Raw genomic sequence first — 16,761 nt, forward strand, 5'->3', positions numbered from 1 at the left:
CAATGATGACTTTTTGGTTCAGGGGAAAAGCAAACAGCATTGTTGCTAATGAATTATCATGAGGTGGAGTATTTTGTGGTTTTTGATTATCAGGATAAAAGGTGATAAAGCTTGGGAAGCTTATGTTAAATAAAACTATATTTCTCCTTGTGTTTCATGCCACCCTTTCCATTTTATATGCCTCATATATTTTCTGATAGGTGAAATGAGCACAAACTTTATTTTTTGTTAGCTGCAGGTGCTTTACACCTGTATTATAAATCTGATGCAGTTTTATTTTGAAGGCAGATGGAGTGTATACAGTTTAATGGCAGCATTGGGTCTTTATAATTTAACACACTACTGAAAGGCAAGCAGTGCAAATCTCCTTTTTCCTGTTTTTGGGTTATTTATTTATTTTTTGTTTTTGAAGGGGAGTAGATAAATTCTAACTCTAACTATCTAACTTTCTTGAGCAGTGGTTGCTCCCCTTTTATAGTTGATGATTTGTTATAAAACATTTGTTTTAAAACGGTTGTTATGCAAAGATTGGCTCAACACAAATTTGCTGAAATTGTAGAAGTAACTGTAACTAATGATCCTCCACACCTGAACATGCATGGAATGCAACCACCTGCGAAAGCTGTGAATTGTAAACTACTGGTTCTGCACGTCTGAATGTCTGGTCCAATCAAAGAGTCTGTCTCCTTTCAGACTCGCCGCAGTTAAAGCGTGCAACTTCCTGTCAAGACGCATGTCAGAAGGAAGGGAAGGCAAAACATCGGTTGCTTGAATAACAATTCAAGGATTATGATGAAACAGTTCAAAGATTCTGATGAAAGAGGAATCAGTGGAAATGCTGTTTTTTTTCAGATTTCTTGGTTAATTGGACCTCTTATTACATCTCGAAGGATTTGGGCTTTTTTTTCCCTGTTTTTATTTTATTTTTTTATTTTTTGCTGGGAAAGAACATAGAGATAGAGCTTTACTCACCCAGAGCCCCCCCCCAACATCCTCATTTATTTTTTACAAGTAATTACTTTTTATAAAAGTAAAGCAAACAGACAGTCCAAATTTAAGTATTAAACAATGCACAAGACTGCCCTCTGTCTTTAGGAATGTGTGCTATGATAATATTTTGATTCTATAAATCCCAGTTACCCTCTCAAAGACCACGCTGTCATGAGACCGAAGACCTAGGGCGTAGGTCTAACACAGGGCTTATATTCCTGTCCTTGTGTAACCTGTGTGGCCGTATTCTGTAGCTGTCAAGACACCTGCGTACGCCGTGTGTGCACTGTGATATAAGTGGGAGAGGCATTTGAGAGAAAAAAAAAAGACGAAGAATTTAAGGCATTCAAGAAGAAAAGGGGAGAAAAAAAGAAGGAAAAAGCAAATGCCCTGTAAAATGCTTTCACTTGTTGTCTGTAGCCCTGCTGGAGCACTGTTGGCTTGGCCGCGTTCCAGCCCTTCCCTTAGAGTGATGACATCATCGGCTGCCGGCAGGTCTGGATGTTCTGCCAGCATTCCGGAGCGTTTATGGTCGCTCGCAGATGTTTGTCCAGGAACATACTGTACCCGGACCAGAAATTAATGAAACTTGACTGCACTCCAAGCCGAATATTCCAAAATAGAGAGGAGAGCAGGAGGGGGGGGGGTGTGCTGGGGGAGAAGAGGGGAGGGGGAGCGGGGGCTTTAAATAAAACCATCACAAATTTTGAAAAGGAAAGGGGGGGAAAATAACCCAACGTGACCCTATTTATAAATTAAGCGCTACCCGATGAAAAGGGGCAGTTTCCTCCCCCCCCCCCCCGACCCCCCCGAAGACGGATCATTAAGGCTGACGGTCGGCATAAAAAAATCACTTTGGCTTCCGTTTGGCTGTCTGCCCCAACTTCTCTCCAGTGGTTTAAACCCATAATATGTTCCCTGACCCGTGATGGGTATTTAACCCATGCTCAAAACGGGGCTGCGTTTAATGAGAGACATAAATCTCTTCCCTTTTCTGAAGGTTCGGGAGCAATTACGCAGCCGGTCGTGGTTCTGGGGTGGTTACCTTTATCTGTCCTCACACGGTCTCCTTTTGTTCCCTCTCCTCGCTCAGGGCTGTGGGCGCGCTCGCTGCTAATACTGACACCGAGGGCTCAATAGGGTGCAATAACACTGACAGATTTGTATGGAAGGTTTTCCAAACTGTACCTCTGCGGTATTAGTAATGTTCTCGGGTTATTTTTCTGTTCTTCCATTCTTGCTCCTTTTATAGTGCCAACTTAAGTTGAGTAGCCAAAGGTTGGCTTTGAACGTGCTAAGAGTACCTTTTAACCTTACAAGTAAAGGCTACACACTTGTTACACGCTGTTAACCTCCATCGCAGTCACCATAATGCGGAGCTTAGTGAAGGGATAATGTATCCCAAATAATGGCTGGAGAGACTTTTTTTTTTGTTGATATTGTTGATGATTTTTGTGTGTAAGAGTGTACATAAGAACCTCATTTGAGTAAAAGGTGTGGATTCATTCAGCTTTTGTCCTTAACTGTGACTCAGAATTGCAGGCAAGCGTTAGCTTCTTTTTCGTAGCAGACACATTTGCAATTTCATTGATCGCCAAAATTAACCTGCCAAACTGTATTTGTGAAGGAAAAAAGCCATTATAACATTGCATTGTAAGTCAAAAGAGTAAGTCAATTAAATGTTGATTGAATCCAGTGCAAAATGTGCTCTCTTTGTGAAAACACTTTCAAGACATATTGATACTGAAGATAAAAATGGACTCCAACTTATTGCTTGACATCAATGATCGTGATTTTTAAAAAATATATAGCTTCAATTGGAAGGCCAAACAAATCAAAACTTGTCCACAAATCGTAAATATGTTGGAGGCAGGGACGGAAGCCAAATGCTCTGCATGCTGCAACTTGAGTGACAGCTTTTCTCACCACCGTAATTTATCTGGGGCTAATCCTAAACCTGCACCCAGAATGAACCAGGAACAACGAGGACGAAATGCGTTCACGCAGCCAGCCGTGCATTTTACTCTACCCTCAACTGGGGAAAAGACAACACGCGGTGTGTGTCAGGATGCGCTACGTGGGATTTTAGGCCACAGGTGCGCGCAGTAGCACAGGCGCTCGCCGCTCTTCCTGTTTACAGATTCATAGCTGGCAGGATTGTAATAATGTAATGTAACTGCCATTGTGATTCATGGTTCGCAACGTGATGCATCGCCTGGTTTACTGAGCGTGGTAATAAGTCTTCACAGATTATTACACTAAATATGTATTCTCATGTTTCATTTACTGCTTCCTGTCTCTTGCGTTTGTGTTTAAGGTTACTTTAGATTTACTGGCAATTCGTACTGTAAATTGGCACAACTGTTTTATGTTATTTATGTCTGTAGACAGATAAAAGCGTAGCATATATACATGTCAGTTTGTGTATTCGGTACTGCATACATTACATGCTATCAGAGCCGCTTGATTGCCTATGATCCAAGGACTTGCTTCCATATATTTGCATATTATTTAGGTACATGTATCTTTAGGTACATGGATTCATTAAAAATCTAACAAAGGATTATGAGCGCTATATTTTTACTAAAGATCAATAGAGTGTATTTATTAGGCAGAAAGCAATGGAACACGCATGATTCTGGGGTACATGACATGTTAATAGCATGTTAATGTTCAAACCCATGATCCTATTGCAGCAGGTGAAAACCCACAGGGGTCTGTTTTAGCAGCATCCATAGTTCACACGTCCTTTATTTTCCTCTCGGCATTCCCATGCCAGACGTGGCGTAAGCATTCCACGGCTGTCATTCTTTTCTGTGGAATCATATTTATTCTGTTCACATGCAGCTGATGGAGGCTGTGTGCCCGGTACAATGCACACACTGAACGAGCGCCTCTGTGGGGCTTTATTGGGTTCATATGGGGTGAGCGGGGTGGCCACTTTAACACACACGTCTTATTCATCCACAACGTCTGACGAATGTGTGTCGTGTTGTCAGCGTGAAGGAAATATTTTACACAAAGTGAGGTGCACCGTATTCGGCCAGAATATTTGCTCTTTAGCACTTTGCTGACAAACTGTATTTAAAAAAAAAAAAAAAAAATATATATATATATATATAGATTCATTCACAAGATTTCTGTATATCTTGTTCGTGTGTGTATATATGTGTATGTATATATATATATATATACACACACACGCATGCAAACAAGATGTACAGAAACCTTATGAACAAATCTAAAATAGCTTATGTAAATTATACATATTAGCTACAGATCATTTAATAGAGGACTGCTTAAACTAAGGTTTACATTCAATGATTTTCAATGATTTATGACATTTGCTTTCCCTTAAGAACGCATCCAGCCTCGTGTGGAGGGTTGTTTTAGGACACTGTTCCAAATTTTTCAGGTTTCTGACCTTTCTTTTAAACTGACATCTTGCAAGTGCTTTCAATTAAAACAAAAATGCTAAAGCCAGCTGTAATGCCCTCTAAAAGATCTTGATCTTATTCCTTTGTCGCTGGGTATTGTGGCTTTAAATCCCTTTGGTTGCTAAGTAGCAAGTGGCCTGTGTTCTAATGGGTTGATTTGGTATTCAGCTCAATGCCGGGTCTTATTTTTGTATGCGAGACAAAGTGTTTTGATGGAGGGTGATTGCGGCAGCGTCTGGAGGCTGTTTTGGAGTTTTATGGGCTGTACAGTACACTGTGTGCTTTCTAAAAGAGAACAGAGGCGATTGAATTTTGGATTCGCTTCATCATTTTCTCTCCCCCCCCCCCCCGTCCTCAGAGCGGCTCCCATCAAAAGGGAGAACGTTGCTGGAAGGCTGAGGATTAATTTGTTCTGCTGAAAATAAAAGCGATGCATCAAAAAATGCAACTTTCGCCCGCGTACAATAACGAAACGAAACACACGCGCGCGACGTCTGGAGAGGCGCGCGGGTCTCCTTTGTTCTGGGGGGCGGGGGGGGGATGGGGGCGAGGAATTAAAATGCCACGCTCGTCTGTGAGGTGAAGGCTCAGGCAGGTTTAAAGGGATCAGGTGCAATTCATTGTTACGTGACCGTGCGGTGCTGTGTTTGACACCTTTTAATGAACGGTATTTGCCATGTCACTGTGGGAGGCACAGTAACTCATAACCGTCTGAAATTCGATAGAGGGTTAGAATAGGCATAATGACTGTTATACGAGGAGGGTGAAAATCCGGCACCTTGTGTTATTGTATTACTACGACACCATTATGCACGTTTGCCTGTACTTCGTGTGACAGCGATGCCAGCTTCCATACAAAGTGATATAAGGTCCACCCCGATACGTTGTAATTTCTTTCACTATTCAAAAATAAATAAATGAAGAAAAATAATTAATTAAAAATCCAGTTTTCGGTCATTAATTTCATTGCCAAGGTGTACCTCTACATTTGGCTGTCAGCCTCTAGGTTGGAAAGCGGATGTAAATCGATTATTTTATTGAGGGGAAAAAGCTAATTATGGAGAGTTTTGTCTTCTGAATGCAAAGAACACAGTATGATGGAAATTCTGAAGAAGAAAAAAAACAGAACTAAAGTAGATTTTTTTGCATATGCCCATTGATTATCTGATTAAGGGAAGTTATATGTAAAATTTAACATTGCGATATAACCCTGTACACAGGTGAGAATGTTCTCTTATCAGCTAATTTTAACGTTGGTACACTTGGTTACAGTTAAATAAATAAACTTACTGGCCATGAAAAGCGGTTACTGGTAAGGGGCTGTGTATTGCATAGTTTGTTTTTTCTGTTGGCTTAATTACAAAGGCTTATCGAAGCTCTAATGACCCTTGTACTTCCTCTCAGACTGGCTGCATCTGGTAGTGTTGAGTAGTCACGTTTCAAATGTATGTCTCAATGTATGTTTCATTTTTGGATTTATTGTTCCAACAGCAGCTTGTGTTTTTGATGGTCAATAGCCATTTACAAGAGCATGCACGCGCGCGCACACACACACACACACACACACACACACACGCAGACACACGCGCACACACACACACACACACACACACACACACACACACACACACACACACACACACACACACACACACGCAGACACACGCAACACACACACACACGCACACACACGCAGACACACAGACACGCTATTTGTTTGGCTGCTTCTAAAGCGGTCTAGATTGATATCTGTATCTTTCTCGATCTGGAAATCATTCACTGAGTTTGGTAAGGTTTTCTCTATGACTCAAAATAGTTGACCGCATAAATGAACTTCAAAGAAGATCAAGTTAATGTTTCATTTGGATCTCAAAAATGGCAAATTATGCAACAGAAAGTTGGTTTTATAGACATGGTTTTAACCAGAGTTTCTGCCACATCACTCTGGAAATGTAGATAAAAGAGGCAGAAACAGACAAAATCAGTAATGTCAGAGAATCTGTCTAAATTGTACGCACAGAGAGCATTTTAGTAAAGGTGACACGCTAGAATACAAATTTTATTCGGCTATGAGCATGGCATTTCAGTTTTAAGTGTCTTCCTGATTTTTACTTAAAGTTTTTGTTTTCAAGTTTAAGTTCCCACCTTTACTGAAATTCCTTGTTTGCTGTAAAATTTACCTGTGTTGGAGAATGTTGCTGTAAAAGTGAAATTCGGTGTTTATGTGGATGTAGGCCTAAAAAGCAAGCCTGTGTTTATGGTGTGCATGGTAGTAGTGAGAAGGGGGGGGGGGGTTCACAGTAAAAGTGTAGGAGGGAGGTAGTAAAGAGAGGCTAAATTTAAATTGTAATTGGCTGACTTCCACAAGCTTGCGGGTGTTTTAATGAGTCATAATAACTTCATTTAAAACCAGCTGAGCAGAAAATAGATTGGAGAGCAGCCTCGGGCCAGTATGGATTTATATTTTATTTATTTATTTTAGGTCAGGCTCGCTCCTTTTCCTGCAGCCAGGAGCCCAGAACCACACAGCTGTTTGCTTTTTCCTTACGCTGCCCGGATTGGCAGGTTACCGGACAGAAATGATTCACTGCCAAACCCCCCTCCTTCCCCACAGTGCTGCGTTTGTGTTAATGAGATTATACCCTTAGAGAGTTTTAAAAATATTACCTACTAGCCTTTTTTTTATCCGCAACAGTTTGCATCTTATTTCCTCAGTGGGCATATATATATATATATATATATATATCCAGGATTCTTTATATAGCTATAGTCATAATAGTCATAGCTTGCATTTGAACATATTGATTTATTGATGGCAGGGTATGTATTTATGATGCAGTTCGGGTTGGGTTAATAGGCTTCGACAGGCAGAGGCAGTAGCACGTGTGGGAGCTGAACCTGCAGCTGGCCGATGCCCATCTCTTGGGGCTCCTGAGTGGGAATCTCTGCTGCTAGCACAGTGTAGTACCAGCGACACGCCCCACAGACCCCTGTGTAGTGGCATCAGGCGGACTGAAGTACAGCTTTGCGCTGGGTGGGTTTTTATATTAAGTTTGGTCCATTTGTGGGTATTTGTGGGTAATGTGTAGTACATCGTGAATTTGTGTGTACACAGACCCTGTGATTTCTGGTCTTTTCAGCAAGGTGTTGTTTGAAAGCGCTGCATACAATCCGTTATAATGTGTTGCATGCTGTGCTTTAAATGCATCACAGAAAGGGAAAAAAATGCTTTTTCATCCCTAGCAGTTGAGTGATCGTTATTACTATTTTTTATTTCAAGCAATTGTATTTTGAAATTTAATTGAATTACATGCCCATGTGTCACCAAGGACAAGTGATCATTTTACTTTCTTGCATAATATGGGTATCTATGCAAATGCAGTTGAAGTAAAAAGATATGTGTTTTATGACGGTGTCTAAGGGAAACTTTTGTCTCAGTTTCTCACGACAGATTTTAAAGCTGCTGCACGAACCGTATGAACAGAAAATGAAGGCTCTTGTGGAAGTCTCTTTGAAACGTCTGTGTTTCGCACGCGGGGAGGGTAGAGTGCCACGCGGAGCTGCCGATAGTGCTTTCATGTTTAAAGGGGGGAAAGATCAAAGTGATCCTAAAGCCATCTGGAAATAACCAAGATGCACAATGGATGTTTTTTTTTTTTTTTCTACTACCAAGTCCAGTGGGAGGAAGGGTGTAAAGGTAGACCTTGTGCTATTGCTGCTGCTGGTCTGCTTTTCTGCGCTGTTGTTACTCTCACTGTTTGCTCTGCTAAAGGGGTTTGTAAGGACAGCTCACAAGACAGTGTTTTGATATTGGTTGAATGTGAGTTTATGATATTCATGTTGTCCTGAGGGATGGGGGGGTTAAAGACTAATGGCTCCTGGGGGCCTCGTGAAGTGATGTGTGAATTTTTTGGTGGGGGGAATTGGGGGGGGTGTTGGTGTGGGGTTGGGTGTTTTGGGGATTTAAACCTGTAGGAAAAGGATAGCTGAAGAGGCAGCCCTGGAATGCACGGGGACATTGTAAAAAGTGTTTGTGGGGAAGTTAATGAGCCATCACACTGTCCACTTTTGTAAGGGAAGGAAGTTTATGGAAGCAACATTTCTTTCTTCTCCCATCTCCTCTCTGTCACACTCTCTCTCTCTCTCTCTCTCTGTTGTTATCTCTGCATCATTGTTTTTAGTTTTTTGTCATTTTTTTAGGTGATGAAAGAGTATCATGCTTGTCCAGCTGGCCAGCATTTGATATTACATTTAAAACAAAGCAAGCAAACCCACTTTGTCCTATGGCAAAGATCATATATTTATTTCTTGGTTTTCTATACACTTTTTTTTTTTTTTTTTGAAATATACGGAATAGATATCTAACATCCAATAAACTAAATTATAGTGGTTGTCTTTTAAGTTCCCTATTTATCCTACATGGTCTGAATTTTCATATTTTTATTTATCTTTGGATTTGCTGTTATTTGTGTCCAGGTGAATGTGTGTTTTTTTTTGTCCTTGCATGGTTATTTACTGGCTTCATGGTTCAGGTGTGGTGAATATATGTACATATCAGCTGTTTTCCATGTGCTGTTTGTGTGTGTGTTTGTGTGTGTGTGTGTGTTTGTTTGTGTGTTATTTTTGTTTTGTTTCTTTTTTGTAAAGTGGTTAGCCAGGCACTAACCACTGAACAAAGACAGCCTCTCATGATGGACTGTGCCTTAAAACGACCTCATTGTTTAGATGCAAATTACCCAAAGACACACACACACACACACACACACACACACACACACACACACACTCTCTCTCTCTCTCTCACACACACACACACACACACACACACACTCTCTCTCTCTCTCTCTCTCTCTCTCTCTCACACACACACACACACACTCTCTCTCTCTCTCTCTCTCTCTCACACACACACACACACACACACACACACACTCTCTCTCTCTCTCTCTCTCTCTCTCTCTCTCACACACACACACACACACACTCTCTCTCTCTCTCTCTCTCTCTCACACACACACACTCTCTCTCTCTCTCTCTCTCTCCCCCCCTCCCTCTCTCTCCCTCTCTTTCTTGAGGGGCTTTGTTGATTTTTTTTTGGAATTGATGTTGGTGTTGATTCCCTCCTCTTTCCTCCCCTGCCTCACACTGCTGTTGTGGAGGTCATTGCGTTGACTGATTCCCCAGCCCCCACCCCTCAAGGGTCACAGATCCTGAGCTTAATAAACCACAGAGGCGCTTTGACAACGTGTGATTTTAAGGCAGGAAATAATGGGCCCTAAATGCTAAATCTTTACAGGTTATTGACCTATGGAGGGTCTGCACAAAGTGTGCTCCTGGCCATCCGAGACTGAGGGCTGTACCACTGCATTGCCTTATAAAACAGGCCTTTTGCTCAGCCCGTGATACGGCCTTCTGAGGCTCAGTGCTGAGGAAGCTGCCCTTAGAGTTGTGGCCAGGTGTGTGCAGGTTCAAATCCCCCCCCCAAAAGAAAGCAAATATTGCAACAGCACAAATATGTACTATGTGCAATATGAAAATGTACTCATTTATTTAGTTTTTTTGTTTGTTTGCTATTTTTTTGTTAACACATTTAAGAGCTCATCAAGATTTTTTACATTGTGAGTATTTTGGAGGTCAATGACTAATAAAGCTTGTTCAAAAACTGGACTGAATGTTATCAAGGTAAATGGGGGGGAAAGTAGTCATTTGCTGTTCTTGAGGTTTACATTTGTTGATGATATTTAACAGTGTATAATGTGTTAGAAGTTAAGTTGAATAGAATAAGAATATCTGTTGCCCAGAATAAGAATATATGTGTTGCAGAACATTGGTTTGTGGTGAAGTTGCGTTTTACAAATACAGTGCTGTGATTTTCAGTGCTTGACAGCCTGGGTTCTGGGTGATCATTGGGCATTTTAGGGTTGGAGGCTTGCTTCTGATTGCGTGGTTCTGATTCCCTTTGATGGTGAGTTGACCCGAATAATTGCTTGAATCACAATGGTTATTTAAAACTAGCAAACATGAAAAGTAATGAACTACTTTTATCTTGGCGGAGAGAAAACCTGCCAGGATTAATTAGAATTTAGAGTATGAATTAAACGGGATGTCTTTGATCGGGTTTGCGGTCAAGGTACAGTACCTTCCGCCTTTTTGTGTTTGCATGCAGATTGCTTTGGCGGTGCGTGATTTCCTCTCTCACGCTTAATTGAAACTAAAGGAGACTTTTTCTGCGGAAAATTGCTGGTCTTTTTTCACCTTCAACAATCGCGGGGTCTGAATGAGCAGAGATCAGAAACGAGCTGTTGGGCCTGGCTGGGGTGTTTAAGCCGGTTGCTCCTTTAACGCAAGTGCTAGCGAAGAGAATACGATTTTGGGGTTCCACCAGCCCCTAAATGATCCTCTGCAGAGGAGGTGTGGGTGCGCAGGCCGTGCCCTGCCCCTGCCCTGCCCCTGCCCCGCCTGGGGTGGCACGGCGGGACGCTGTGCCCAGCCCCTGAACGTAAAGAGCGGGTGACCCTCGGGCAGACTCATTAGCAGTAAAGGCCGTTTACAGCACAGTTAAGCGTTGGGTGCGGAGCGCGCGGTCGACCGCGGAGCGCGCTGCGCTCTTCCTCCCTGCGCCCTGCGCTCTTCCTCCCCGCCTCGGCTCGCAGGACACACAAAGGCTGCTCCTCCAGCCGTCCCTCGGCCGGCCTCGGTGCGTATCGATCCGCCGCGGACGCTGAAAAGAGCTGCTTGTGCTCAAGGATGTTTGGTGGCCTGCTCCAACGCCAGGGAAGGAGGGAGGGAGGGAGGGAGAGGGAGAAAGAGAGCGAGAGAAGACGATGGATGGGAAAGAGAAGAGAGAGGGAATGAGGGAGAAAGACAGAAAGAACCATCCTTTCGTGATATAATTCCGTGTATTATCACCTTTCTCTATGTGTCTGCTTAATCATGTTGTGCAAGTACACAGACTTTGGAGAAGACTTGCATATGACTGAATATGTCATGCACTAAGCCCCTTCAAAGACCCTTTTCCCTGAATATGAGTAAGCTTGTGTGTTATGTGTATGTGTGTGTCAGTATGGGGAGGGGAGGGGGGGGAGGTGTGTTTACAGTGAGAATGCATACATCTGTTGCATAAGCATAAAACGAAGTATGCCTTTTTTTGACACCTAGACACATACTGAAGAATGTTCGCTTTTTTTTTTTTTGACAACGAATAGAATCCGATTGGGGTGGCAGTGTATGTGCGCGCACATGTGCATGCGTTTGAGTCTATATCTGCGTCTGTGGTGTTGAACTTTGAGACAGAGGGGCTATTTATATCTGAGGCTTTAAGTAATGGATTTTCGTGTTTCTGCTTGAAAAGACCTCACGTCCTGTAGTTTCACACCAAACAGACCTGACACTTCCTGTCAAAGCCCCTCCCCCACCTCCTGTTTTTGGCAGTTCCACATCCTTTGCCCTAGAGAGCTCTAGGAAACTTGTTGCTGCAACTTAAAGGAGGTAGCAGCACCTAAGGGTGCCTCCATATAAATTTTATCACAAGAGTGGTCCTTGGTCAGACAGCCCAAACTTTTATAAATCATCATTGTCTCAGTGTATGCTCATACATATCCAACAATACCCCTTTAAAAAAATATTTTTCTTTCATTTTTCCCCCGACAGACTTTGAATTAACTTCTAAGTCTCAGCTGGATGTAACAACAGGTTTACATCAAACGGTAGTGCTGAGCGCCGTTGAGACGAAACGAAGTTGAAAATAGGCTAGACATCCCGTAGTACTTCTCAGCTTTTGAGTGGGCGTGCTACACACTGCGCTGAGCTGCGGTAGGGACGGACTGAATTTTCCTGTTCGTATGTCGTGGGGTTTCAGAAACTGGAAACAGAATTAAACGAGCATAAATTATGCTTCCCTATCAGGACGAGCTTAGCCGCTAATACTTTGATTCGGCGAATGAGCGACGTTGGGTCAGCTCGGCCTTGTTTGGGAATCACATGACACCTGCGTGACATCATCTGTGATGCGAGTCATGAGAACTGTGGCTTTGGAGGTCAGCTTCTCCAGAAGTGTGGGAGCAGAACATGTGCTGGGTTCACCAAGCAAAGCTCTCCCTGTCTCACCCTCTGGAGGGACTTGTTGTTGTTGTGTCTGCAACCAGGAGAGAGAGAGTAAGAGAAATTGGCTGGGTAACTTGAGGGAAAAGCATCAGTTTGACTGAAGCGTGTTTCCCTTGAATGTCATTTTTTATTTGTGTCTTTTTTTAAATCCCCAAATATCCCTCAATCACACCAAAACACAATATTTTAGAGGTGAATGTTCATTTTTATATCACCATAGTTTTATTGTTTTCCCTTGATTTATTTCCTCTCTCTAACATACACACACACACACACACACTCTCACGCACATGCATGCACGCACGCACACACACTCGCGCACATGCATGCACACGGACACGCACACACACACACACACACACACACACACACACGCGTGCACACACACACCTACACACACACTCTCGCGCACATGCATGCACACAGACACGCACACGGACACGCACACACACATGCACACACACATACACACACGCGTGCACACACACACACACACTCTCGTGCACATGCATGCACGTGCACACACACACACACACACACACACACACACTGTCTCAGAGCCGTTTCCCGATCATTACGGCTAGCAGAAAAAGAGCCCTGTTGTCTGTTTGCATGGGCCAATCACGTCGCCTCACTCTGCAGCCGCGTTTATTAGCGGGCTCCTGGCTGCAGCCCAGGCCCCCGGTTTTTTTTTTTGTTTTTTTTTTTTTTGTGTGTGTCGGCTTGATAAAAAATGTGCTGCCCGCGGTACACTTCCACTCCAGAGAGGGAACACACAGTTCTGGTCTGGCCTTTCAAATTGGCAGCCTGCGTGCTGTTCAGTGACTGATAAGAGAGCACTGTAAATAAGACTGTATGGCACAGCTCGTTACCGCTGCAGGAGTGTGGTGTCTGTACTCATTGTTCTGATGCTGCTGCTTATTTAATGGATTTTTTCTTTTTTTTCCTGTGTGCTGTTTTTGGTACTAAGTGTACTTTCTTATATAATGGCGTTGTGTGTCGGCTTGCCAAACTGCAACAGTTTGTTTTTTTTTGTTGTTTTTTTTTTGCTTGCGCTGCGCTCGTATCCTCAAGGATACGTGTCTTTTTATTCTTTTCTTTTTCGGCCTCTTTTGTGCGAATGGGGGAAAGGGAAGCTTGAGCGACCATCTTGAACGAGCACTGCAGGGCTGCGTGACGAAACACAAATAAATAAACATATATAAGTTGTGTGTGAGCGACAGGACGTGGGTTGGGTCGGCGGTGGCCCCGGCACGCCGGACGCGTTTTGATTTGGGGGTGGGGGGTGGGGGGTGGGGGGGGGGGTGCGCCCCTATATTTCTGGCGGCCGTTGCGTCTCCGCTGCATCGCTGTTTTGGCGGCACTGACGTCTCTGAGATGTTTTCTGTAGGGCAGGCTGCACGTCTGTGAGACGTTTTCTGTAGGGCAGGCTGCACGTCTCTGAGATGTTGTCTGTAGGGCAGGCTGCACATCTCTGAGATGTTGTCTGTAGGGCAGGCTGTTCATTTCCATGCCGTCAAACGCGGTGTTCTTTTTCTTTTTTTGTTCTTTTTTTGAGGCCGCTGCCACTCTTGAGTTGTGCAATATTTCAGAAGGGAAGTGAGAAAGGGACCTTCTGCTGCCGGCACGTGGCGTCCCTTGTTTGAGGTGTTGGTTGTGTAAGTCTTATGTGAGATTGGCCACTGTGTGTGCATGCGTGTGTGTGTGTGTGTGTGTGTGTGTTTGCGTATCTGTGTGTATGTGTGTGTGTGTGTCTTTGCGTGTGTGTGTGTGTGTGTGCATGTGTGTGTGTGTTTGCGTGTCTGTGTGTGTGCATGTGTGTGTGTGTTTGTGTGTGTGTTTGTATCTGCTCTGTGTGCATGTGCGTGAGCGGATGCATGTGTGTGTTTGTTTGCGTGTCTGTGTGTGTGCATATGTGTGTGTGTGTTTGCGTGTCTGTGTGTGTTTTTGTATCTGCTCTGTGCATGTGTGTGTGTGCGTGTGTGTGTGTTTGCGTGTCTGTGTGTGTGCATGTGTGTGTGTGTTTGCGTGTCTGTGTGTGTGCATGTGTGTATGTGTTTGCGTGTCTGTGTGTGTGCATGTGTGTGTGTGTTTACGTGTCTGTGTGTGTGCATGTGTGTGTGTGTTTGCGTGTCTGTGCATGTGTGTGTGTGTTTGCGTGTCTGTGTGTGTGCATGTGTGTGTGTGTTTGCGTGTCTGTGTCTGTGTGTGTGTTTGTATCTGCTCTGTGTAGGTTTTTAGGCTTTTTTTCCTCTTTTCCCTTATGAGTAACAGGACAGCGGCTATTGATGAAAGCATCGGGGTAAAATTTATCACTTTAATTTAATTACTCCTGTCAATCGATGCGAATCCCGCTGAGCAGCCGGCTGTCGGCGCCGTGGCGTAACGAGCGGAGCACACGACGCCGTCTGTGTTTCACGCCGTTAGGACGCCGCCGTCTCGCGGTCACATGACCTGCCGGGTTACCGTCCCTGTTCGCTCCGCCTTGGGTGGCCCTGTTTTTGCACACGCACCCTTATCCTCATACTTTTTAGGCAATGCTGTTCTTTTCCCCTTTGAAATAAAGTACCTAAGCTGAGCAGTGAATACCCAGCTGTTTAAATGAGTGAAAAAGTGCACGTGGACAGTTTAGTCCTTTTGCCGTTCTATCCAACAGAGCCATATAGGATTCCGAACCCCAAAACCTGTTTGAAAGTAAAAAACAAATACTGATGAAGATGAGGAATTCTGGGTTTTTTCTTGGCATGGGTAGTGACAAGGTGACAATGGTTTTCAAACTGCTTAGAAACAGTACTGGACTCACTGCTGAGCAGGTTGAATGAAAGGAGCATTGTTATATGTAGTTATTCTATTCAGTTTTCATATACATGTGTGTGTGTGTGTGTGTGTGTGTAGTTCACAGTTTGTCTTGATTTCCAGTGCTGTTTCTGATGAATGACTTCCTGTTTTCGCTTTCAAGAGCTATTATAAACTTTCACAACTACGCAATGACTCTCTCAGGTGAGGTTTTCAAAGAACGCCAGATTGCAGCTAACACCCCCGGTCTGACACTAAAAGGCGTTGGAGTATTCTGTGCATGTCAAGGGCGGTTGTTGCAATTTTGCCATTGCCTAATTCCTGCCCTACCAGCGGCCATTTTCTCTTAAAACTGACCTTGTTACAATTCACATTTTACAGATATTTCTGTATCAGAGTTGAGCGCTTTGTTTTGGTCCTCTGTATTTCATGTCATCACTTAGCACACGTATGATTTGTTATGTAATAAAGTTCGATATGGCAATATGTACTAGTCCAAACTTCATGATGTTGTTGGGAACAATCAATAACAAATGTTCTAAACGTTCTGGTCTATTTTTTTCCCTGTGCAATATTTGTATAATTATGGCTTCAATATTGCTTAAATGCACTAGTGCTTTGGCCTCTTCTTTGAATGCCGTGTGTTTGTTGTTTGTCTTCAGGTTCAAGCGTAATATTTTGAATTTGGTACTTTCTGGAATGAAATGAAACTTAATAAAGCAGAACTTCAGAAAATGCATAACTCTGGTGGTGTGACACAGGGTTAGATTGTGGTTAGATTAAGCAGAGGCCTATTACCTTTTTCAGAGTCCTTGACTCATGTTTTCTGACTGCTGAAAAAGATACATGTGCAGTTTGCATAGCTGTCTGATGTTTCTGCTTTAGCAGGAGGAGTAGGAATGCACCCTCATGCTGTTTAAATACTCCCAAGGGATTTATTAGCAAAAGAATCTCTGTCAGTTTATCTCAAGTTATTGCGCCAGACCTTGGAATACTCATGTCGCCTGACTAGGGGGAAGTGATGTCATCCAAATGGTACTGTTGTCATGGCTGCCGTACATAAGAAGGTCAAGAAAGATGCGGTTTATGAAAGGAAAACACACAGTTTGTAAATAACAGCAGACGTCTGTTGGAGGCAGTAACTGAGTGCGTTTGCCTCTTTTAGATTTACACTTTGTTCTCCTTACAGTGAAATACGCTAGTTTGGCTTGTGCGCCCCCTCCTCCCCTCTCCCCCGTCCCTCATAGAGAGCCCGTGTGTCCATTCGTGAATGACTCAGTGTTGCCATTCTTCTGTTGCAGCTGGAGCGAAACCCTTCGTATGCGATCAGTGTGGGGCCCAGTTCTCCAAAGAAGACGCCCTGGAGACGCACAGGCAGACACACACAGGTAACCTCAAAGAGACAGACGCACACAGGTAACCTCAAAGAGAGAGA

General features: G+C 43.5%; 1 protein-coding gene across 3 annotated transcripts in view; it reads left to right on the plus strand.

Moving 5' to 3' along the window:
* Positions 1–16,761, plus strand: part of zbtb16b (zinc finger and BTB domain containing 16b) — a 111,332-nt gene that overhangs the window by 49,831 nt on the left and 44,740 nt on the right. For all 3 annotated transcript variants that reach the window (XM_064303812.1, XM_064303813.1, XM_064303814.1), the window contains exon 4: positions 16,628–16,714. In XM_064303812.1, the coding sequence (XP_064159882.1) occupies positions 16,628–16,714 (87 nt within the window). The remainder of the gene's footprint in view (positions 1–16,627; positions 16,715–16,761) is intronic.

The sequence above is a fragment of the Anguilla rostrata genome, chromosome 12 (genome assembly GCF_018555375.3).
Source record: "Anguilla rostrata isolate EN2019 chromosome 12, ASM1855537v3, whole genome shotgun sequence".
In the NCBI taxonomy this organism is placed as follows: Eukaryota; Metazoa; Chordata; class Actinopteri; order Anguilliformes; family Anguillidae; genus Anguilla; species Anguilla rostrata.